Raw genomic sequence first — 24,167 nt, 5'->3', positions numbered from 1 at the left:
CTATATATGTTACAACCAAATTAATATGATTTTCGAAACACTAAGTATACTAGTTCGTAAATAGAAAAATAAGCGTGTCCACAATCCATTTGGTATAACACGTGTATGTGGCATTGCAAGTTTCATACTTATACCACTATTCTAAATATGTTATAAATGCACAGTATACCAGTTCGTATATATAACAATAAGTGGGTACACAATCCATTTGGTATAACACGTTTATGTGTCATTGTATACAACTATCCTATATATGTTATAACCAAATTAACATGATTTTCGAAACACTCTAAGTATACCAGTTCGCAAATAGAAAAATAAGCGGGTACACAATCCAATTGGTATAACACGTGTATGTGGCATTGCAAGTTTCATACTTTTACCACTATTCTAAATATGTTATAAGTAAAACAGTATACCAGCTCGCATATATAACAATAAGCGGGTACACAATCCATTTGGTATAAAATGTTAATGTTCTATATATGCTATACAAAAATAACATGAATTTCAAAACCACTAAGTATACAAGGTCCCAGGTAGAAAAATAGGTGGATACACAATTCATATGGTATAAAATGTATACGTATGTACGTATGGTATACTATATATGTTTAAAGCAGTATAGTTACACACTATATATAACATCTATGAGCGGGTATATGCGGGAGTCAAACAGTTATGTGGCATTGTTAGTTACCTACGTATAGCACTAGCAAAATAATACGACTTTCGCATCTTATTAAGTATGACAGTTCGCAAATAGAGCAAGGGCACAAGCGAGTACACAATCCATTTGGTATAACACGTGTATGTTTCATTGCATGTTACAAACGTATACCACTACTCTAAATTTGTTATAAATAACACTGCATACCAGTTGGTATAGATAACTATAAGTGGGTACACAATTCATTTGGTATAGCAAGGGTTTATGTGTCATTGTATACAACAAAGCAAATTAACATGATTTTCGAAACACTCTAAGTATACTAGTTCGCAAGTAGAATTATAAGCGGGTACACAATCCATTTAGTATAACATGTTTATTTACCTACGTATACCACTATTCTATATATTTTCAAAGCAAAACAACTAGCAAAATAACTTGTCTTTAGAATCCTATTAAGTATACTAGTTCGCAAAAAGACCAAGGACACAAGCGAGTACACAATCCAATTTGTATAAAACGCGAATGAGGTATAGTAAGTCACTTACGTATACCACTACACATTATGTGTTATAAGCAAATAGCATGACTCTTGTGACACACTAAGAATTCTAATTTTGTTGTATAACAATAAGCGGGTACATACTCCCTTTTATATAACATGTTCAAGTGGACTTGTTAGTTAAGTGTTGTAAAACGTAAGAAAGTTGTATACATGTTTTTCGTTCAATATATAAGTGAATTACTATTCCCAGTATTGTATACCAGTTTGAATAGCTTTCACATTCCGAGCTAGCAACCATTTTAACTTCACATTTTACTATTTTTGCTCCACACCTAACAAATGTGGCTCCACACCAAAAGTTTGCTACGTTTTGGGACAAGCAGTTTTTTTTGTTAATATCCTATTGGAAGCTCAACATTTTTGGAAGTGGATTCTAATTCCAGACACGCACTGCTTGTATTCCTTGTCTATGGATATCTTGACTTATTTTATTTTTGTTGATTTTTCAACACTAGAAATTTGTAACAAATTTTTTTTAGCAAAGTGCCTGAAAGATACTCGTGAATTTGTTGGTCATTTGATTGCCTGGGATGAAGGTAAATACCTTTTTATGAGCTTGGTTAATAAATATCCCGTTGCTCTTCTGTCATACATCCACAAGATGCGCATTATGGACAGCTTTGACCGTGGTTTGAAATCTGATAAATTCGTATTCGCATTCGGATTTGGTGAGCACCAACCTTGAGGCTGGGCAAAAGTCAAAGCCAGATTTTTGCCGCACAATGAAAGGCGGGGAAAGGTAAATAAGGTGAGCAATGGGTGGATGACTGTGCATCACTCAGATAATCAGCTCCACGAACAGCATGTCGGCCAGCTGCCTGAGTGGCCTCCACCTGTGCCGTGTCCACACGGGCTGGCACCCGCGACCCTGCTGCTCGGATGACAGCTTAAATATGCGTGACAGTTGCCGATGTCCTCGCTGCGAGCACTGCCCGCCAACTGCGGTTGGCCAGTGCGCATTCCTAAGCGATTTCCGCCAGCGCCAGCGCCATGGCCAACCGCCAACCGTCAACCGTCAACCGCCAACCGTCAACCGCCAACGGCCGGCGGTCAACATATGCATCCTTGGCAGGCACTCTCTCATCCGGCCACTTGAATGTTAATGCATGAAGGGGCCATCAAACCCCTTGCAGCAGCCAACTTTGGCCAGCCAACGAATGCCAACGTGTAGAAAATTAACAATATTTCGGCGGGGTAATGCCATAGTTATATCACAGTTTTAGGGGAAATGCGATATAGATAGAGCGATAGAGAATGCAATCCAAATAGAGATAGAGATGGAAATGGAGATAGAGATAGAGATAGAAATCGATATAGAAAAGGGGATTGGGATAGAGATAGAGGAAGTTATAGAGACTGTGTTGTATATAAAGATAGAAATAGAGATAGAGATGGATATAGAGAAAGAGATAGAAATCGACATAGAGAAAGGGATAGGCATAGAGATAGAATAGAGAATATATGGAAATAGAGATAGAGATGGAGACAGAGATCGATATAGAGAAAGGATAGAGATAGAGGAAGATATAGAGACAGTGATAAAGATAGAGATAGATAGAGAAAGAGGTAGATATAGCGATAGAGGTAGAGAAAGGTATAGAGATAGAAAGAGTGACAGAGATAGAAATAGACAGGATTCGAGGAAAATAGTTTCAAGAACAATCTTTACGGTTGGTATAGACCAGATACGTTGCAGCTGGAACAGAGCGAGGCAGTCCCGTGCTTAGTCCATTATAAGTGTTGGGTCAGCAGACGGATGTGTGTGCTATGAGTTCCAGAAAGAGACTGTAAGTTAGTCTTACTTGAATTCATAAGAGTCGCATAGTAGGAATATATTTAAATACAAATGATTTGTTTGCTCTTATAGCACATTTATGTATAATCGGAATGCTTTATTCAAGTAGTTATTTTTTATTTTAATAAATTTGTTTTATGCATAAATATCGCACTCAATTAAAGTCAGTCATGAATAACACAATTCGATATTTATTTCCATCAGTTTGGGATCCGAATCCTAGGTCAGTCGATGAAGATCTCGAATGAGTTATGAGCTCTGCTGCCTTTCAACATAAATTGCATTCATATTGTGGGAATTGTTGGGCCAAAAGTGACTTATTTTAATTTATTGAGCAAACTCAAAGCATCAAAATTCTACGCTCTTCTCTGCGAGAAGTAGCCACGCCTCTATTGTTGTGCTTGCCTTGTTTATATGATGCTGCTGCTGCTCCTGATGCTGCTGTTGCATTTGTCTAGGGGACAAAAAATGACTGTCACTGTGAGCTGCCAAAACGCAAGGCACGAACAAAGAATATATCGCGCTCTCCTGCGTTGCGGACTGAGCTATCTATCAAAACGAAGTTTCATAAAATGCAACTGCGTTGCGCGGCTTTCTTTTTAATTTATATTACTATTTTCATGTTAAGGATGGAAAAACTTCCCTCAGACCATATTATGCATTTGCTGCTGCAACTTTTGTGTAGTTAATTGAATTGATTTTAGTTTATAATATTCCATTTGTATAATATTTATTTGATCTATTTGTTTATCGTGTCAATATTGTGGATAAGTGTGCCATGCATTTAAATAATCAAATAGCTCGATGCACAAAAGTACGAATCAAATATTTCATTATCACGCACAGCCAGATTGTTAATTTGGCCAACGATTGTTGGCCCAATAAATTAGTTGGTGTTGACATACGCACTCAAATGCATATACATATACATATGTGCATACACTCATAACAATTATTATATTAATTAAACACCTTGATATTTACGGATTGGCAGCTTGGCATGGTTTGTTTGCCATTCTGACATTTATTTACCTTGTTGAAAACCAAATACGAAACGCAAATAAATAAATACATTTTCCAAAAGGAAGCCCTCAAGTACAAGTGTTATTATAATATGTATGGAGAAATATGCCCAGCATAAGAATTTCAAATCAAAAGCTGAATACCTTTATGGACTATTCTAACGATAACAACTCTTTAATCGGCTTAACAAAAGTAGTTAAGAATGTCATTTGATTATAAGTTATATTGATGAATAAATAAATAAATCATTAAGAGTCCTTTCTATGCCTACATAGCTCTGCTTAGTGCATATGTATATGCACATTCACATATATGCCATGCCTCTTCCACTACACACAACACACAGCACAAGACAACGGCAGGATAATACTTTGACATCGAATTGTAATGAATGCACAATCTTAAGTCTATGTACTCATATGAGCACACATATTGTGCATATTTGTATGTGTATATACATGCTCACCTTCGCATGAAAGCGCCAGCAACAAGTTGTTGTTTCTCGCCTTGACGTGTCCTTGCCCAATCGAAAGACACACACACACACACACACACATGTACGCATATATATATACAGATATATGTCTGTGTGTGTGTGGGATAAGTGATAAAAGCGATTTGGAAGCGAATTATGAGGCCAATCTGAGCGGCAGCCATAATCACCCAGCCGCACGCACAGCCGTGCCACAACCGTAGCTTCATCCAGTGACACGCACACACACGTGCACACAGGGCTGCGGAACGATTTAGATAGGATGTGGAGGGGTGAACAGGGGTGGGGGTTGCTGGCAGTTGGCCACTAATTTACCTACGATAGGCTAAATCAATGTGTTAAGTTGACTGTAAACGTTACATTCGATTAAATGCGGCTCGCAGACCAAAAACTCTTGGCGGCTCGCCGCCTGGCACTGGGCTGCTGGTCGCTGCTGGCGGGACGGGTGGGGGGATTGAAGAAAAGGGCACACTGACCCAGATCCGTAGTTCGTCAGCCCCACCAAACATGACCATCGTCATTGTCATAGTCTAGTGCGGCGCTCTCTTCGAATGCTCTGCTCTGTTTGTGGTCTCTTGCGTTGTGTTGCGACCTGGCTCGAAGAGAGTATTTCCCGGCGGCAGCAGTTCGGCTCGAGCCGAGCTGCTTGCTCGGATTCGTGCATCCCGATGCGGCTACGTCGCCGAACGGCAGTCAGTTCTTCGCGGACACTCAAAGGCAACGGACGTGCTACGCGCGTGATTCCTGCAAATAGCGACTGGGCCAGAGCTGGCACATTCCGCACTTGTCTTCAGCTACGTCTCGGCAACGGAGTCCGCAGCAGCGGTAGGCGGGGCGTGCGCATCCTCGTGGTCGGAGCCAAATTTTGCACGTGCTTTTAACGTGGCCAAATGTGAGCTATTCCTTTGAGTGCGCGTGTGTTTCGCATTTTTGCGGCCAACTGAAAAAATTTAAATGAGCATTAAAAAAACAAAAAAAAAAATCAAGCAGCGCAAAAAGAATGCTTAAAACCCAACGAGGCGGAGCACTTAAAATGCACACAGGCAGCACCACCAACCAGCAACGAGCAGTCCACCCACCGACCCACCAACCCGCCGACTGTGACGTGCAACTAGAAAAAGCCGCCACAAATATGCGAAATTAACAAGAAATTGTCAGGTTGCGCTCTTGGCCATGATTAGCGAACGTTAAGCCGGTGCTGCTTGGTCCCAGCCTGGTTAGCAACTCAACTCCCACGTGGCATGCCCCACTCCGGGGCACTTCCACTTCCCTGTGTGTGTGCGTGTGTGTGCGTGTGTGTGAGTGTGGTGGGCGGTTTGCCGCTTCGCTTATTTTTGCGTCGCTTTATTTCAATTTTGTCGCCACTTTTAGCTGAAATAAAGCCATTTCTGTGACCACACGGGCCACGGCCCACAGGCTCACAAGCTCATCTCGGCCTCATTTCCTATTGTCCTAAATGACAGTGGTAAAATTGTAACACAAACTGTACGTACGTATGTGTGTGTGTGTGTGTGTGTGTGTGTGGTGCATTTAATGCGAGTGTGATTGTGTGCAGTTTATCTTGGCACCCATCCACCCACAAACACACCACACGCACACACACCACACACACACACACACACACGCGCGCACATCCTGGCACGCACACTCTGAAGTGGAGCAGAAAAACTTTGGCTTGGCTCGCATCATTAATCAAATGTCGAGTGCGCAGCAAGTTCCTCTCCCCCGACCTACCCTCACTGTTGGAGCGTTGTCCAAATATGATAATTGAATAACGGAATATAACAAATGCCAAAAACAGTTGCTGCCCATCCATGCCCAAGTCTAGGATTTTGATTTGTGCTACCCGAATAATTCTGCCAGCCAGTTGTCAGTTGGCCAAGTTGAAGGCGCAGCCGAGCTTCAATCGCAAGATGCGAGCATAATTGCTAGAATCCTCCGGCAAGCTGTCATTCCGTCAACTAACTGTCATTCACTAATGAGCACGAATGACATAAGCACACACATATGTAGCAGTATGTGGGTGTGTGTGTGTGTGCGTGTTGTCATTGGAAACCCTTTAGAATTGTTGAAAATTGATTAAGTTTACAGTTTGTATTTGCCGCGTATCCTTAAGTGTACTTGAAACAGTTGCTCAATGAAAAGCAGGCGTCATTTAATGCTGTTTGCTTATCAAATTAGTTTCTCTCTCTCTCTCTCTCTCTCTCTCTGTGTGTGTAAGCGGTAATCTGAATTGCAAATACTTAGCCGCAGGCGTTGCGGGGCATGGGGGTTAAGCACTTGACATACATGAGACATTTATTAAGCATTTCATTGGCTGGGCCCAAATGAAGTGAAATATGTTCAAACTACGTTTTGTCAACAATCGTGCTGTATATGTCTGCAATGTTATCCTTTTCCCGGTCCTGATCTAAGCGTCGGCAATTTCGCTTTGCTTGTCAAACACAATTTTAATTAAAAGTTCCGCTGAGTGTTCGCTGCCGACGGAATCACAATTAATTGTTGGCAAATGTGCTGCATGATGGATGCGCCACGCCCTGCGCCCTGTCCCCTGCGTCCTGCGCAAATGACATGCTAGTTGGGCATTTAAGCAATCGGATTACTGAGGCACGCTTTGGCCCGCTGACCAATTGTTCTTTGTAATTGCAGAAAGCGGTTTTAAAGCGATCTATTAATGTCCCTGCGATTGGCATATGCTGTTGCAAGTTGCAACGTGCAACGTGCGACATGCAGCGTGCGACGGAACGTGACACTGGCTGGTGGCGGCCAATCAATGTGGCTTTTGTTTCATTGGCAATTCCAAATAAATCAAATGAAATTTAAATGTGAAAAAATTGCATTCATCGTCGCCTGCGGCAGTGCGAAATTCGTGAATTTCGCATTTGCTTCTTTTGGGTTTATTTTTGGGTCTCTGATTTGCATATGTATGAGAGCACACACATGCACATTGTCGCATTTTGATGGGCTTGATGTGCTGCCTGTGCTGCATGGAGCGTGGGTGCGGACATATAAACAGCGCATTGTTGTTATCGGTGAGGTGGCAACTGCATCGATTCAGTGCGCATTCCAAACATTACGGCCAGGCAGGATCGTTACCAGGCTGCAAACGATGGTTGTCCGGGGCGATGATTGGCTCTCGGGCGCTGGTCATTCAATTTGATTACCTACACGGAAAGCGAGGGGGCGAGCTGGGTTTTGTGTGTGTGTGCGTGTGTGTGCATTTTATTGATCGACATTTTGGGGCTGGAAGGCACCTAGCATCGAGTTGATAATAAATGCAAAATCGTTCTTTTTGTGGCACAACAGAAAAATTGTGAAATTCGCGAACTTCCTGCAACGCAAGCAACAAATGTGAAAACAAAGTGCTAACAAATCAGGCGGAAAGCGCATCCGAACGAAACCCCAACCAGTGAAAGGGAAAACGCCGACGGCACAGCGAATCGAATTCAACTGGCATCCGTTCGAAGGGACTGAGATAAATCAATAATACAAATTTGTGCAACTGCCGATCGGTACACAATCCAAAAGAAAAGTCCATGCTAAGCTCCATTCGTGCCACACTCCGTCTGCGGTGCGGCTGCAAGTGCGTGTGCGTGAGCGTGTGCGGGAGCGGGAGCGGGTGTGGTTGCAGCTTGGCCGAGTGGCAGCAGCGTCGTTTGTAATGCCGATAGTGAATGCCGGTTAACGCCCCTCGCATAGGAGCCAAAATCAAAGCGAAAGCCAAAGCCAAAGCCAAAGCCAAGCCAGCCGGCGGCAACTGGAGCTTGAGCTCAGCTCGCAGGATAATGGATTACACGCAGGCCAAGTGTTTAATGCTGTCCTTTCTGTGCGCACTGAGTGCGGCCAGCGCCGAGGGCGAAATAATATTCCGCATTGATCCCTTGGGTAAGCCACAGTCAGTTAAGTCGAAACCCAATCAAATCTAATCATATGTTAATTAAGCATCCTTGCGCCATTTAAGGACTTGTTATGAATACAACAAGCAAATTGGCAAAGGATGACGTGAACAAAATGTTCAACTGGAGCAGCAAATAGCGCAGCATGATATTCCATTTAGTATGTTAATAAAATTTTACAAATGCGAAACAACTCTGGGATAAGGATAACATGTCGCAATATCCTGTCCCATTTACTCAGCTCTCCCGCCTGCCAACTGGCTTCTGCCACAAATATAACTGTCATTTCCCTAAGGTCCTTAAATCTTTTCATTTACATACTGCGTAACCACATGCCAACTGAATGTAAATGCTAGCGAGTATCTGCTATGTATAGCCTCTAGATTTCGACTGTCTTGCATATTTAAGGCTTGCGATTTAAAAATTCTGTGTGTCAGAAGCAGCTCCTCGAAGGTAATTCCATTCCGGCGCCCAGCTTCATCTAATGTGCGTACAAATGCGCCGGATGAGCAAATATTTCATTGCCCATCAGATAGAGCTGGCGCTCAGCGCGAGCTCATAATATTTATGCTCTAAATTACGCAAAGTAATGTCTGTCCCGAGAATTTCAGAGAACACCACGCCCAAAGTTCCATCACTTGTCGCTGATGTGGAGAGGAAAAAAAAAAAAAAGAAAAACATGAAACTTTATAACTTGACGCAGTGCGTCCAAAAACCACACGCCCTGCTGGCGACGTGAGTGAAATCTGTTGTATTCCAGCCATTTCAGAGTTGACAACAATGCAAAAGGCGAGTTAAATAAGCATATATGTAGGTATTTATGTATGAAAATGCACATATACATATATCTGGATGTTTGTATGTATTACTTGCTTCTGGATTTCATGTCCAGGGTAGCAGCCAGCTGTCCAGGCAGGCCGTCAGCCGGTTAGCCATCCATATATGACATAACAGGTTCATAAATTTTTGTTTTTGTTTCCGTCGAGCTGCCGAGCTTAAAGATGGATAGCCAGCGGACGGATGGAAATGTGCAAAGTTTTCACAAAGTATTAAAAAAGCTCGTAAAATGTCATAAACTTTTGTTTCCTCAGGATTAGACCGGGGTCCACTACAAAATCCGAGCTGAAAACAATGCCAACGTCAGCGAAAAGGGAAAATATTATGTCTACACTTAACAATATACTTTTATTCATTTCACTTTTGTATTGTTTTTTTTTGTTTTCCGTGCACTTTATGAATGACTTATTTCCGCTGAGCTCCGAATTTACAAGCATCATCATCATCATACCTCAGAGCTGGACGCAATGATATTTAAGAGTCAACAATTGCATTTGAGAGTCAAATTTAATACTACCACAGCTGGTCATGAATATCGTTTTATTTATTTAGGCTTTCTTTCTGAAATGAGACTAGTTTTCTCCACAGTCATTGTTGTTATTAGGACTCAGAGCTTGTTTTCGTTTTGGTTATTAGGCTCATTTAGCCTTTTATGGCCCGAAACTGTTTCACAATCGATATCATTTGGTCTTTCCCAAATATGGATGAGCCATATTAAATTTCATTTAATTAGATTTATTTGTACAGCATACAGAACTGACTGGGCGCCAGGCACAACAGATACATATCAAGTTTTATTGGCTTGGGACCACAGGACAACCGGGCCGCAACGCCAATTCGGCCCCAGGGTTTTGTTCAATAGTATCGACACTGGCGAATTCCCATTTATTAAGCAAGTCAAATGGGACAATAAAATATGGTAGCAACCAGCAGCTGCGCTGTGGAACGGGCACAGCCACTGCCAGCCCCATAAAGAAATCAACACAATTTTGCATGAGCATCGGAAAGAGACAAACAGGACAACGGCAACATCAAAGCTGCAAGTGCGAAGCCCGGACAGATGAGAGCGAGTGCTGGTCCGGGCAAGAGCTGGAGCTGGAGCTGGAGCTGCCAAGTACATGGGAATAAATCAAAACAAATCAATTTCTTCTGGGCCATTGACTCGGCAACTCCCGATGACAGTTGTCTCTTCTTCTTCTTCTTGTTGTTTTTTTGTGCTCTACACTGAATCCCGTTGGCTTCCAAAGCATTCAATCGAGCATTCGTTGTCCCAAAGCTGCGACTTAGACGTCGACAGTGTGAACCCAGGGGGATTCCTACAGCGTACAGCAAATAGTACTGACAGTTAAATTGAGGCTAAGAGAACGTGGTGGCTGCCGGCGCAAGGAGCTCCTCTGAGATTTGGAAGTCGTCAAAAGTAAAACAAATTGTCGATTGCAATATTGTGCGATGGAGTCCTTGCATGCGAGCATACATACATCATATGAGTATCTCTTCCATCGAAAGCTAGAATTTACTGGAATCTGCAGTAGCCACTTGCGCTCGTATGCAAAGCCAACTTCAGACCCTTACGTAGCATCGTAAATTTGCATTGAAATTTACTAGCATAAAAGACATAGTGGGTAATCTGTCTCTGAAAAAGAGCTCTGCGATTAGCGGAAGAAACACTTGAACCGCTTGACTCTGGAGTAAATCAGCCGATTATTGAGTTAGAAAGGGGTTCATCATAAAATATCTCATATATACCTATTTATTTGCTTATTACTAAGCCCATTTCTGAAATACACATGTGTGTCAAAGACATGTCCCTCTCTCTCTCTTTGCCGTAATTCTTTTTGGCCTTTTATGAATATTTTTGGGTACAAGCGTGTGTGTACAGTGTGTGCCCTAGCAAAAAAGTAGAATTCGGGCTAGGCATCATTAGTCACGAAAGGGCAAAAGTATTTATTTTGTACATTTTCTCACTTGATGTCCTATGTAGGCTAAACGGTCGACGACCCAGTTTATTATGTCAATATTAAATTTGCCGATTAAGTGCATTTGGAAACCAGAACCCGTTTATTTAAGAACCCTCATGTTAGGCTTCCTTTAAAGCCCACAACCCATTGGTGTTCAAGGTAATGTCCTTTACCTGGCTCCTGCATTTGCTTTGAGCGACATTGCTGAATAGATTTTATTCAATGCGCTGACATAATCTTACACATAAATAAGAATATACATTATATAAATATTCAATCGTAATCTTCTTTCAACCAAGCATTCAGTTTGCAAAATTGTACATTTGGGCTTGTCGACAGGAGTGAGACGGGAGCCCATATATTTAAATTATTCATAAGTATGTAAAACGATGCGGTGCACATGTGGATACTATACACACACACGCACACACACACACACACACACATATTTACTTAAGAAGTTGAGAAAGTAATGTCGGTGCTCAAAACAAATTTCATGCCCGACAGTTTTCCATCACTACACTCCCCAACACGCTTAGCCCCTCGCCGACCGGTAGGCCCATAAAACGGTCGGCCTTTAAGAGTGCCAGCTACCGGCATCTGTCTGGAGCGCTTTCAATTTCGAATCAAATAAAAAGTTTCATACAGCCGCCTTAAAAGTGCGGCATCATTCAACTACTGGCCAGCAACTGGAGACGGGAGTATATAAGTGTACTATATAGTACATATATATATGCACGATGACTGTGCCGAGGCAGACCGCAAGGTCAAAGGGACTTTTGCTCCCTTTTTTTTTGTATTTTTTATTGTATTCTCAATTTAAGCAACACGCTGAATACACTCTCACTTTAAAAGGTAAACTTTTTCGATGCTGCATTGTGAGGACAGGCAGGCGGAGATTCAGGATTTTATGGCCGAGCGCAAAGCGAACTTTTATTTGGATTCGCTCCATACCAAAGTGATTCGATTGCCGAAGTCAAATGGCACCAATAAAAACTTCAGAGACTTTCGTTTCCGAGCGGCAACGTCCAACACATTGAGTCAAGGACTAGCGGAACCATTTGGAAGTTTCCCCTAGACCAGCGCCATAGCTGTAAAGTCATAACAATTAATTTAATGTGCCGCCAGCTGGCACAAGTGTGCAATATCAGAGATATGAACAGCAGGACGCGTTAGGAATAACAACATGTATGCGACTTATCTAAGAATTATTAAATTTAATATTCATGTATGCAGATTAGTAAAAAATAAAGTAGATAATTTGCGAGAGGAACAGCGTGAGAAAAAGATCCAATCCATCTTGATGCCAGTAGATACAAGTAGCTATCTGGTCAGCAGATGTGGCCCACTTGCATCCGCCCGATAGGCGAATGGGCGGTCAAACTATAGACTTGAAATATATTGTCACTGGGCGTTGCCCTGCCATTTGGCTGTTTGGCCATGGGCCAGTCAACGGTCAGTCCGTGATTATACGTATATATATACTATATATACCATGTAGAAATAATTACGAGCCACGCTGGGTGCTCATGTTGCCAGAAGCGAAACGCACCATTTAAATATAATTTATGGCTTGCAATATAAATCAGTCGGCATTCGGTAGTTGGCAGTCGGTAGTCGGCAGTCGGCAGTCACCCGCATTGGGCTGCAATACCCTCAATCTCAGTGTCTTTTTTCATCCTGCTCGTGCTGGCTGACACGCCCCTGCCATGGGCAGTCATCAAAAACAAAACCAATTCGCACGCTCAGCTCCCCAAACTCATTAGTGAGAGAAGCCAGAAATGAACGGTAACGGCTAAATTATATTTCATGTCCGAGAACCAACTAGACCCTGCCCCCTCTTAAACCATATAATACATACATATTTAAACTGCGCCCGCAACTGTTTTGGTATTTAAATTGCTCAGCTGATAATAGATAGACCTTTTCAATTAGTTTTTCCTTTGAACGTTCTGGCAAATTGTCGGAAATTGATTCATTGCAGCAAACTAATTGAAAGGCCACATTCATATAAATGGCCTATGCCATTACATCGTTTCAATATATTATAAATATCCATTTATATATTTATTATTATAAATATACATACCATATAGCAGCAGCGCGACCAGAAGTAAGTTGTAGCTTTAGGCAAAGGTATAAACAACAGAAGCGAACCAACGAAAATATTTACCAAGAATTTTGTATAATTTGGCATGCACCTCCCCAGAGGTAGCGGCGAAACTGTGGCGCGCTGAAAATGTGCACTTGGCGCCTAGCTTGAAGTGCGGAAACGCATTTTTAGCGCCACGCTCCAGCCACGCCTAGGAATCCGCCTGAGCTGAGCTACTTGAAGGCTTTTGCCAGCGTTGGGCTGCCACCATTTCGTGGAAACAACAGCGCGCGGGCTTTTCAGTATTTTTCCTCGCTGCGTCGACTCTTGTTAGCTCAGGTGATTGGCGCAAGAGCTCGCCGCATGGATTCTAGTTAGGTCGCCTCATCTGGCCTCCGCGTGGAATTCTTATTAAATACAGCGAAAAATACTGAAAGCCAACGAGCTGCCTGATTCAATTTAGTCTGTTATAAAATATAAGACTTAGCCACAACTTTAGGGAAGCATTGAAATTGTAGTATAAAATCATAAATTCCAAGAGACGCTAGCTGTGCTATTCCGTAGGAATTTTATTTAAGTTGATATCGTGTGGGTTTAATTAAATTGAATATCCCCATCAGAATCCACACAAATGCGGGGTAGCTATCCTTTCGCATCTTTTATTTTTAATTAATTAAATTATAAATAACTATAATCATATTTAATTATTTTAATTAAATTCTTCTTTTCCATTTTATGCATATTTCTGAATACCAACGGACATTTCGCAATTTAAACAACTGAAACATCTCCGTGCACCCATGCCGCGAATGGCCAACAGCCCTTTTATCGGCCACACTGCGCACATATCAGAAGGCGGCCTGTGATACGGATCAGGTGGTAATTGCTTGCCCGCGCGGCACCAGCATTTCAATTGAATTTGCCCAGTACAACAAGTTTGTGGCGAAAGGTAAGTGTTGGGCTCTCACTTAATTTTACTCTCTCTCTCTCTCTCTCGGCCTCTAGAGGGCCATCCTCGGGCCATTTATTCTTAACACGTCTGCCATTTCGTGCTTTATGTTCCTTTTGCTTGTTCAGATGGCTACAGCATTGAGGAGTTGTGTCCCATCTCTGGCACCGTAAAGCCCGAGATTCGGGGAAAAGCAAAACACTTGCTGCGGGGCTCCATTTTTGGCTCCACCTCGCAAAAAGTGCCCGCCAACCGCTATGTGAACGGCGGCTATGCCATTGCCGTTGAAGTTCCTACTAGCACCAGTGGACCAGGAGGAACCATTACCGAATCTTCAGCAGACAATGCTCAAAAGAGCGAAAGCTCTCCTGAAAACTGCATGTGGCCAAATGCTCTTCAGGTAAGTAGGCACCATTTTCAGGGTGTTTTACAAAGGAACATGGAGAGCATGTCTTGAGAATAAAAAAAAAAAAAGATATAGGCGGATAGCTTGGCGTGCTAAACCACAAAAGGAATTTAAGGACACATAAAACTATTTTAAAGTGCAAGCATTTTTGAGCCTTGAGTTGTGCAATCTGCAATATATTATATCCATTGGGATTGTATTACCAGCAATTTCTTTGAATTTGGCCCTTTTTGCAATATTTGCTAAGAAGTTGTGCGGCATGTACAAAATTGTTTCGAGTCTGTTTGAGCTAACGTTAAGCAGTTAACAAAATGTCGCTTTAAATTCCAGTTGCACTTAAAAAGGGATAAGGAAATTCGTTTGTCCGCATGCCAAATAACGCTTCCAATTCATTAAACAATTTAGCTGCCTTTTCCGACATCTGAAGGCATCCTTTGAACCCAAACAAAAGATGTCGGATGACGGCGAATGAAATGATTTTAAATTTGAAGCAAATTTAACAACATAGAAAACAATACGAGACAGTTGAATTCATTTCATTTCATTTTATTTCGGTTTTAATGTGCGTTTAAGATGACACTAGGAGCTACATGTAGGTCCAAAATGAACAACATGCGAACCGCTGAGAAATGCTCGGAAAAACATTGACGAAGGCCAAAAGTTGCCTTTGTGTCAAGCAAAGTCAATGTGCTGTCTGGCATGTCGGCCTACCCGCTGTGCCGGCCGAGATGCCTTCACGTCCCATGGGGCATCATTAGGCCGGGCAGCAAACCCAAAACTTTCTGCTCAGCAGCGCCAACATGGCGCTAAAAATGGCTACCGCAGCATATAATTTCTCGCATCGTTTTTGTCTCCATTTCTCGCCATTGTTCAAGGAGCTGTTTTTGTTGTTCATCGCTCGCCGTTTCTGTCCCTATTCCCTCTCGCTCTCTGGTGCTCTGTTTCTCTGCAGGGTGATGTTGTCACTGTCGCTGTCGTTGTTATTAAATTTTGTGACGACTCGTCCAATGGTTGACGTTGCCAGGCAAATCTAAACCTGCTGTCAGTCCTGCCGTCCCGCCATACCGCCATACCGCCATCCCGCCGTCCTGTCGCCCTCATCATCCTCTTCATTCGCTTCGGCCCCTACTGTCAACACAAGATAGTGAAAAATAACTTGAAAATAAACAGTTTATATCCTCGCCGTTGTGCTATATGCGCAGCTAGCCGTGCTTGTGTGCTGGCCTGGAACTGGACGTGTCTGTCAGTTGCCTGAAACACGAAAAAGTGGAACGATATCAAGTGCAGATAGTTAAAGACAATGCGGCTCTTGATTGAATACATGCCACGCATATGGCGGACAACGTGTTTTATGCATATAATAGGTCTAGCAAATAGATCAGCATTTTAAAGAGCGGACTTTTTTTAGCCGTTTCAAATATATTATGAGATTTTAAAGGACACTAAAGCCTTACAAATGCTTCAAAGGTAGCTCAATATTCCTGATAAGCTGATTGCTCTTTTTGCGACGAAGGACACATCCTCTTGCCAAGTTCTATCATATCAAACTAAAACATAAGTAATATGTAAGAGAAAAATAAATTCAAACACAACTGGAAACACTTCAATTACATATTTAATGCAAATATTTTATTTCAATTTGTAAAAGTTTACAATTTCCGCCCAGTTCCTGAACTCGTTCACTTTTCAGCTTCTTCTGTTTGCACACCAATGCGACAAGTATGGGAAAAAAGAAAAATAAAATTGGAAAACTAAATTGCAACTGATTTTTCGTTCTCTGTTCTCGTACCTTACAGTACTCCTTGCTGCAGACTGTGGTGGAGGCCTGCCAGAAGAAAAAGCACTGCAAGTTTCACGGATCTCCACAGTTCTACGGGCTGGGCGCCAGCGGAGTGGGCGATTCATCCGGCACCAGCAGCTATCACAGCAGCACGGCCAGCTCGAATGCAATCAGCAACGACCCCTGCCCCAAGCGCAGGAAAATCGTCGAGGTCGCCTACAAATGTCGCCCATGTAAGTCAGCAGCTGCAGCGCAAATTTTGTTTAATTTGGTTGGATTTATTGGGCGTACAATAGAACACGTAAAATGGCTAACAAATTCCGTACACTACAAGCACAACGGCAACACAAAACTGGCCTGAACAATCCCGACATCGACATATAAACGTCCAACCGAATGAGTTAAACGAGAATCGGCTTCATCCGGACTTTGGCTTTTCGATTGGTTTGGGTCTGCCAGCTGTACAAGTGTGCTGCAAAAAGGTCCTCGTCCTAGGGCATGACCTGCAGCACACAGTGTCGATATTTTGCCAAACAAATACTGTTAAAACTGACGCACACAGGCAAAGGCACGCGCACACGTATTGGCAAAGGCCCAGACATCCAGCTATCCAGTCTTGCCATTGCGCAGCCACCCAAACAGCCAGTTTAGCGAGCTGTTGTTGTGCGTTCCAAAAACTCACTCAGGTGGAATGGTAGCAGCAGCAACCGGGCGGGCATCGACTAGTCCGTTAGCATTACTAAACAGCAGTTGGCGGACTCGGGCCCCCAAAGCGTGGCCAACTGCCAGGGGCAAGGAAGCGTATCGAATGCGAACCGGTAGCACTGCCGCCAACGGCAGCATCGCTCGGTGGAACTACCAGTCCAATGGCATTTGCACGTGCTTTGTATAACTTGAAAAAACATCGACGATACAAAATTAAGTTTCCGCGCAGCGCCCGGCACATGGCCCCGGGAGCCGAAGTCGGGAGCTTGGATAGGTTCAAATTGCAGCAAATGCTCTGCCGCATTGTCGAATATATACATATATATATTTGGCATTCAGCTTTGTTGTCAAAGCCAAAGTTACCATAATGACAGGCAGAGCATGAACTGACTGAGCTCTTGGCTTCCAATTACAAAGTTCTGAATCATTGATTATCTTAATCAGCATCCCATTATCGTGCCAATCGGATTCGTCACTCTTGGAGATACAAAATAGAAAAGTGCATTTCTTTTGATAATGAGGAAAAATGATCCCTTTTGATAAAATGAAATTTCACGTTTATTTGCCAATTATTATATATGAACGGAGGTGCTTTAAATTGTTGAAAATTTTTGCTAATCTTGGCATTGGTTTTGCAGATGAGTTCCGCAGCAAGGTTGCCTGCCACAACGATGTCGCTCAGCTGGAATGCAATCCGTACTCGCGGATTGCCGTTTACAGTGCAAGCTTTGGACGCACGGAATACGAGAGCATTCAGTGTCCACAGCCGCAGGGCGTCCGCGAGGAGAGTAAGTATTGCGGGTGATGACCATCCTGTGGCTAAACTGTGGATTGCATCAATCAAGCAGCGATCCTTGCCTCGCACGCTGCTACAACACTACTCTGTTTTATCTCTGGCCTTTAATAGCATGCCTTGCCTCGTTCGCCACGGAGACTGTGATGCAAATTTGCCACGGACGAAGGCGCTGCAACTTGGCCGCTGATGCGAATACCTTTGGCACCCCGTGCCAGCCAAACTCGCGAATGTATTTGAAGGTTGTTTACACATGCGGTAAGTAGGTCGTAGGAAAAATCAAGGGGCGTTTGCTCCTGCCACTCAGAATGATTTAGAGCGCGCCTTTGTTGCCGCGTCGCATCGCGTCCCATCACATCGCATCGTATCGCGCGTCAGGGCGCAAGATTGATGCCTGGTGCTTGGCGTCCGACCCTCCGTTACCGGTGACTTGGCCGCATGATTTATGTTGCTCGTTTGGGCGCTCTATGTCTTTGTTCCATAGTGCCGAAGCAAGTGTTAAAGGAGAGCAACGAGTCAGAGGTGGAGGCTGACGAAATGGAGGACTTTGAGGGCGACATCAATGACCTATACGACGATGAGCTCATCTACAAAGAGTCGGAGGCCATACCCAAGCTATACAGCAACACAACCAAAACAGTTGCAGGCAACGGAACTAGCGGCGGCGGCGGTCTCGCTGCCAACTCCAATCCAGAGGGCATTCACACCGTCACAAACGGCTCGCTGGACTCAGATGTGGATGGCAGTGGCGTCAATCCGGTGATGACACACAGCGCCGACTTGAGTCTGGAGGGTAAGTCTCTTCCAAGTTGACCTGAACGTTAGGTTACATTTGTAATAATGACAAACACAAGTCAGCGCCAGTCCATAGGGGTCTTTGGCAGTCGGTGGCCTTATGGAAAACAGTCTCGAAATGTAGGCGTAATCCCACGAGGACTCACTGTCACAGAGGACGAAGCAGACATTTTTCGCATTTCAAATCTTATTCACAAATAGCTTTAAAGTTGACTTAAATTCAATTTAAAAACAAGACGGGGTCGGACTTAAGTTAGGCAAATCCCCGGCTCAACGGATGACTTTGATATATTTATATACGAGATTTCCTAACTCGATTCCATAACCACGTTGTTCTTCGTAGACGACCAGCAGCGTCTCTATTTATATCTCTTAATTGTCGGATTGGTCGGTGTCCTCTTCTCCATTCTGATTGTGGCCACGCGCCTGGTGCTGCAGAAGCGGCGCATGGCCAGTGACACGCAGTCCAATTCATCTACAAAAGGGGGCACCGCTGGAGGCCTGGGCGACGAGACGAACATCCCCAGCGGCTTTAACGACACCATTTCCGAGATAGACGCCGACATTGACCTTACCACTTCCATACCAGTGCCCAGCGTATCAAAGAACGAGGTGGGTAGCATAACTCATCCCACTCAGAAGCAAATGCCATCTGTCATCTGTCGTCTGACACTGCAGAACTACATCACTTACGCGCCAGCCAGCAGCTTGTATACTAGTCTAGCGCCTAGCCAGCTGGCGACAGTTGGCGGACCCTGCACGGCCTCCGGTTTGATTCCCAACCCCCTTTTAATGGGTGCACGGCAGTCGCCGGACCTCATCGGCATGTCGCCAAGTACCTATGTAGCTACAAGTAGCGCCGGCAGCGCTACTGGTGCACAGGGGTCCATGGCGAGCATTTTGGCACCGGCAATTGTAATTGGCGCGAACGATCCTAGTGGAACTTTGCCCGGCAGCAGTGGCTTAAGTAAGTATCTTCATCAGCCTCAACTGGCAGGTGGTCAGTTGGACTTGTTGGGATGCGTTCCGTCAACATTTTCGATTCATGCTTTTGCAGACACCATGGTGCCCATTACATCTCTGACCCAGTACACAACGGCGCCCACCATTCGCGGTGGATACATCATTAATGCCGAGGCCATGAGCGTGCTGCAGCGACCGAGCAACACACCGACGCCACCCTCCTCTTTAGCTAGCGGCTCCCCGGCGCACCCACCGACACAGCAGCCGCCGACCACATCGCCTCTAGCAATGACATCGCTAAGTCATGTGCCTGCTCCAGGCACATCAACATTGCGCCGCACAAAGCCCGGTACCACAGCTATGCTCCATCCTCAGCTGTCCTATGACGGCACGGCCCCGCGTACTCTATCAACTGGTTTATCGGTGAGCTCGCAGTTTTATTACGGATGACCAAGCACGGGGGACTGTGAGCCTCACGTGTATACTACAGCCATCAGCGTGACCGCCCCTAACGTCCATAGCTATGCCAGACAGGATGTCACAGGTACTCAGGCAGAGTCTCATTCAGACGCTGCTCATGGGCCGGCAGCTAGGCCCTAGCCACAAGCCAACAATGGGTCAACAGTACCCTTGGCCACTTCTAGCATAAACGACAATACAAATCTACAGGGGAATGATCTAAGCCCAGAGACCTGCTGCCAGAATCGGAATCAGCAACAACAGCAGCAACAACAACAACAACAGGTGTGTAAGGAGTAGATTGCTCTCAGAGTCTGGGCAACAATGGCTGACGTCTGTTTTTAAAATATATGTATACATAAATGTATTTAAATGGACGAGCTTCCTGTAACTGTAAATTACTAATGAATGGAACGGACGCGCACTTGCAAGGTCCGAGGTCAGTTCACAGTAAGGTGCAATCGCATAGAAAGGTTAGGGTAGAATAATTTGTAGGTTAAGCATAGAAATGTTGGTCTGCGCAGAGTTCTCCACGTGAGTGAATGATACGACTTCCTGATTTTACATATGCTCACCTACTTCGATAACCTTTTGAATTTGCATCCCTTTTGCCATAATAACTGGGTTAATCGCATTTTTCTCAATGTTTAATTACCCAATCGTTTTCATGGCAACGGAACGAATTACACATTAGTGGGAACAACAGGCGCCAGGCACGACTCTCTATGCCATAAAATTATGCGATCCAAACGGACAAATGAAAACAAATTGCGTGAGGCTCATTTAATGTTATCAATAATGTAAACGCACGCATAAATATAAACATACAGATGCCATGAATACACAGCAACAACAGGCTTCACAATAACAAACACTCACATACATCAAAGATGCGAAGCAGCAAAATTCCCAAAGTCGTTGGCAAAGGGAAAACTAATGGGTTGTCAGAGCCGAGCTCCGGGATGAGATGCGAGCCTCATATATGTACATAACTCCATAGATGTGTGCGTGTATGCATACACCCCCCATAAATATCACGATATTTCCACTTCCCTACCAAAAGGAATCTTCATAATGCTCTGCTCCTATAAATGTGAATGAGAGAGAGGGCGTGGCAGAGGGAGAGAAAGTGACCTAGAGTTCATAGCTTATGCGCGCGTGCGTGTGTTTGTGCGTAGATTAGGGCGATGAGGCTCATAAACGCTTTATTGGGAGGGTTATCATAGCGGACAGGTTACATTGCAGGAGGTGGCATCATAACTCAACCACGGCGTACAACTTGTTGTATGAGCGATTTCGCGTGTGTGCATAATTCAGTGGTATGTACTTCGGATTAATGCGCTACAAACGGATGAGCGTAATTAATATCCGGGCCCCGAATAGCTATCCCTGGGGTATAGGAAGCGTCTGGCCAGCGAGTTAATGGATTGCTCCTGCGTGCCAAGGTGAGCAGCTTTCTCGTACCAATGCCTACATAACTGGATATACCTTGCAGTTTAGGCCTGTGGGAATGTGTGTGGGAATGCTGCTGCAGACAACATTTTAAGAGATAGTCATAGACTTGTATCTTCTCCGTTGCAGATCTATATATGTGTATGTGAAAATGCGTTCTAAAGCATTTTGAGTTTTTGTTGGTCTTGTCGGTTCTCATCTCTTTGTTAAAGCTGACTCTATTGTTTCAAATGTCAAGTGCCTTCCTAAATAGCATCTAAGTGTGTTCTTTCATATAAGTTGGAATGCATCCAATCAACGTGTAAATAATCAGAACAATATAGATATATATGTACATATATATATACATATATATATCCTAAAAACAATACGATAGTACTACAATTCACGTTTTAAAATAGCCGCCCGACCCCCAATTAGCCAAATATGTACATAAGATGTATAAAAAAGAAACATTCCGGAAAATAGCACAAATTAAGCAAACAAATAGGTCGAAATGCTGACCGTAATTAAAGTACAGTTGCATCCAAAAGGACCCGAACGGAAACAAAAACGCACTTTACTAACTAGCCAATTGTTTACATGCGGTGTGTTTTTGTTCCTTTGGTTCTCTGCGGTCGGCTGTGAGTTGCAGTCTTCCCGGTTCGTGAATAGAATAGGATATAATTGGAGTTATCCAATTACCAAATAACAATTAACGTATGTTCACAATAGAGAGGTTATTAAATGTATGTATATAAAATATTCGTGTTACGCTAAAATTTAGGAAATGAGCTCTGCAAAATGCATTATGAATAGAAAGTTATCGGCTAGGCGAATAGTTCGGGTACTTGGTAATATAACAACTATTCGTAGAATTAAATCATTAAAAATACATACAGGCGTATAATTAATGACCCAAAGGCATTTTGCAATTCCAATCGTACGTTTAGGTACTGTATCATAAAATTCAAAATGCTCCATGATAAATATGGAAAATGTTAATGGAAACCAAAGCATAGAATAAAGTTTCTACTTTAACTAAAACTGTGAATATAATTTGGCTATAGTTTTTTCAATTATGTATTGTACCTTTTGTATGTTTCATTTTAAATCAATTTATAGTTCATAAATAAAATATTACTGAAAAATCTAAAACGGCACACTTTAATTCCGGAATGTTAGTAAGTTGGGTAGGTAAAAAAGGTACTTGTGATTATTATCGGCCTCAATTTCAGCAGTGCTTATGTACATTGCATTGGCTTACAAAACCAAATCCCCTAAAATATTTCGTTTCGTTAATTACTTTGTTCTAGATAATCATACTAAGTATACGAATCTATGTTAAGCAGGCAAAGCAAAGCACGATTAGTTCAGTTTTGTAAGGATTCGAAGTAACGAAGCGTGAATGAAATTTAGTTGGTAGCAAGTACGCCTACCAGGAGTAAGGACAACAGAGCACGGCCCAAAGGGCCAGGAACTATGCGAAATCCGTAAGATCTGGGCGAAGAGAAAGACAGTGGCAGCCGAGTGAACTGTCTGATTAAATTTGTTGGCAGGGAAAATTTATGGGTGTGCCATGAGCTTTGGCTGCTAATTGGTTTATAAATTAGAATTTCAACGGAACATTAAGCCAGCCATCTCAACCAAATAAACCTACAACAATTTCAAACACCATCGTAATCAATATTTATTGTGCGCCAACAACAACGACAGCAACAGCAACAACAACGGCAGCAACAACAACAGCAAACTGGTGTCGGGTGGCAATAAGCTGTCAAGTGCAGGGCGGCTGTGGAAAGTCTGCAAATAAACCAAATTAAGATGGCTTAACTTTATCTACTGGTTTATTTTTTATCGGGCCTGCAGCAACTAGGTAAATGCAACAGCATTTACAGAAAATGAATAAGATATTTATTTAATAGTCGTAATAAAGAGCGCAACTATGCAGTGCGTATTTATCTATATTAGAGAATACCTGTCTTAAATATCTTCTTCTTTACAATTTTAAAAAAAGGTCACAGCAAGCAGTAATTAAACTCAAATTGAAGTTGTTGCATAAAATATTTAAGCTTCTGAGTGTACAAAAATACCATGTTATTACGCACGTATACGTTGCTTTAGTAAAGTCATTAAACTTATGGCAGCTTGTCCAAATCATGATCTGGTAACTATTTTCGGCCACGTTGTAAATTGAAATTTTAAGCTTATTGGAATGAGCTTAACCCATTTTATTTTTGTGTTTTTGGGAATGTTACAAGTACTTAACCCTGCATCGCCTGGGCAGCATAGCATGCCTTAATACTTAAGTTAATTCTTGCTTAAATTTTATATTTATTTACTCAGTTTATAAATGATTTAGTAATTATGAATGACATATATCAGGAATTATGAATGAATTGTCCAGCAAATTGGAATTCTTTTTGATTCTCTCCTAGCGCTTCTTTGTCGATCTCTTGCAACTCGAAACCAGAAACGAAACAACATGGCAACCCGTAAGCTATTCATTCCCTTTTAATGCGTAAGTACTTGCTGCAATCTAATTAATGATAATGTT

At 42.9% G+C, this 24,167-nt stretch overlaps 1 protein-coding gene across 4 annotated transcripts in view; it reads left to right on the top strand.

Annotated features, from left to right (window-relative positions):
* The window catches only part of LOC135436481 (uncharacterized), a 29,111-nt gene extending 8,669 nt beyond the window's left edge, over window positions 1-20,442 (top strand). Inside the window, exons 1-10 of one of the 4 annotated variants that reach the window (XM_064694087.1) lie at window positions 8,004-8,431; window positions 14,150-14,278; window positions 14,407-14,678; window positions 16,481-16,697; window positions 17,808-17,957; window positions 18,077-18,220; window positions 18,447-18,755; window positions 19,101-19,369; window positions 19,436-19,724; window positions 19,815-20,442. In XM_064694087.1, the coding sequence (XP_064550157.1) occupies window positions 8,221-8,431; window positions 14,150-14,278; window positions 14,407-14,678; window positions 16,481-16,697; window positions 17,808-17,957; window positions 18,077-18,220; window positions 18,447-18,755; window positions 19,101-19,369; window positions 19,436-19,724; window positions 19,815-20,170 (2,346 nt within the window). In that variant the 5' untranslated portion in view covers window positions 8,004-8,220 and the 3' untranslated portion in view covers window positions 20,171-20,442. Of the gene's footprint in view, window positions 1-7,992; window positions 8,432-14,149; window positions 14,279-14,406; window positions 14,679-16,285; window positions 16,404-16,480; window positions 16,698-17,807; window positions 17,958-18,076; window positions 18,221-18,446; window positions 18,756-18,826; window positions 19,073-19,100; window positions 19,370-19,435; window positions 19,725-19,814 lie in introns of those variants that run through there. The other 3 variants (XM_064694088.1, XM_064694090.1, XM_064694089.1) reach the window with 3 other exon arrangements.
* Window positions 20,443-24,167: the final 3,725 nt, after the last annotated feature.

The sequence above is a fragment of the Drosophila montana genome, unplaced genomic scaffold (genome assembly GCF_035044405.1).
Source record: "Drosophila montana isolate Dmon_TW-CO22-7 unplaced genomic scaffold, ASM3504440v1 contig_3733_1, whole genome shotgun sequence".
NCBI lineage: Eukaryota > Metazoa > Arthropoda > Insecta > Diptera > Drosophilidae > Drosophila > Drosophila montana.
The sequence above is the reverse complement of the archived record's forward strand: the minus strand, read 5'-3'. Positions and strand labels throughout refer to the sequence as shown.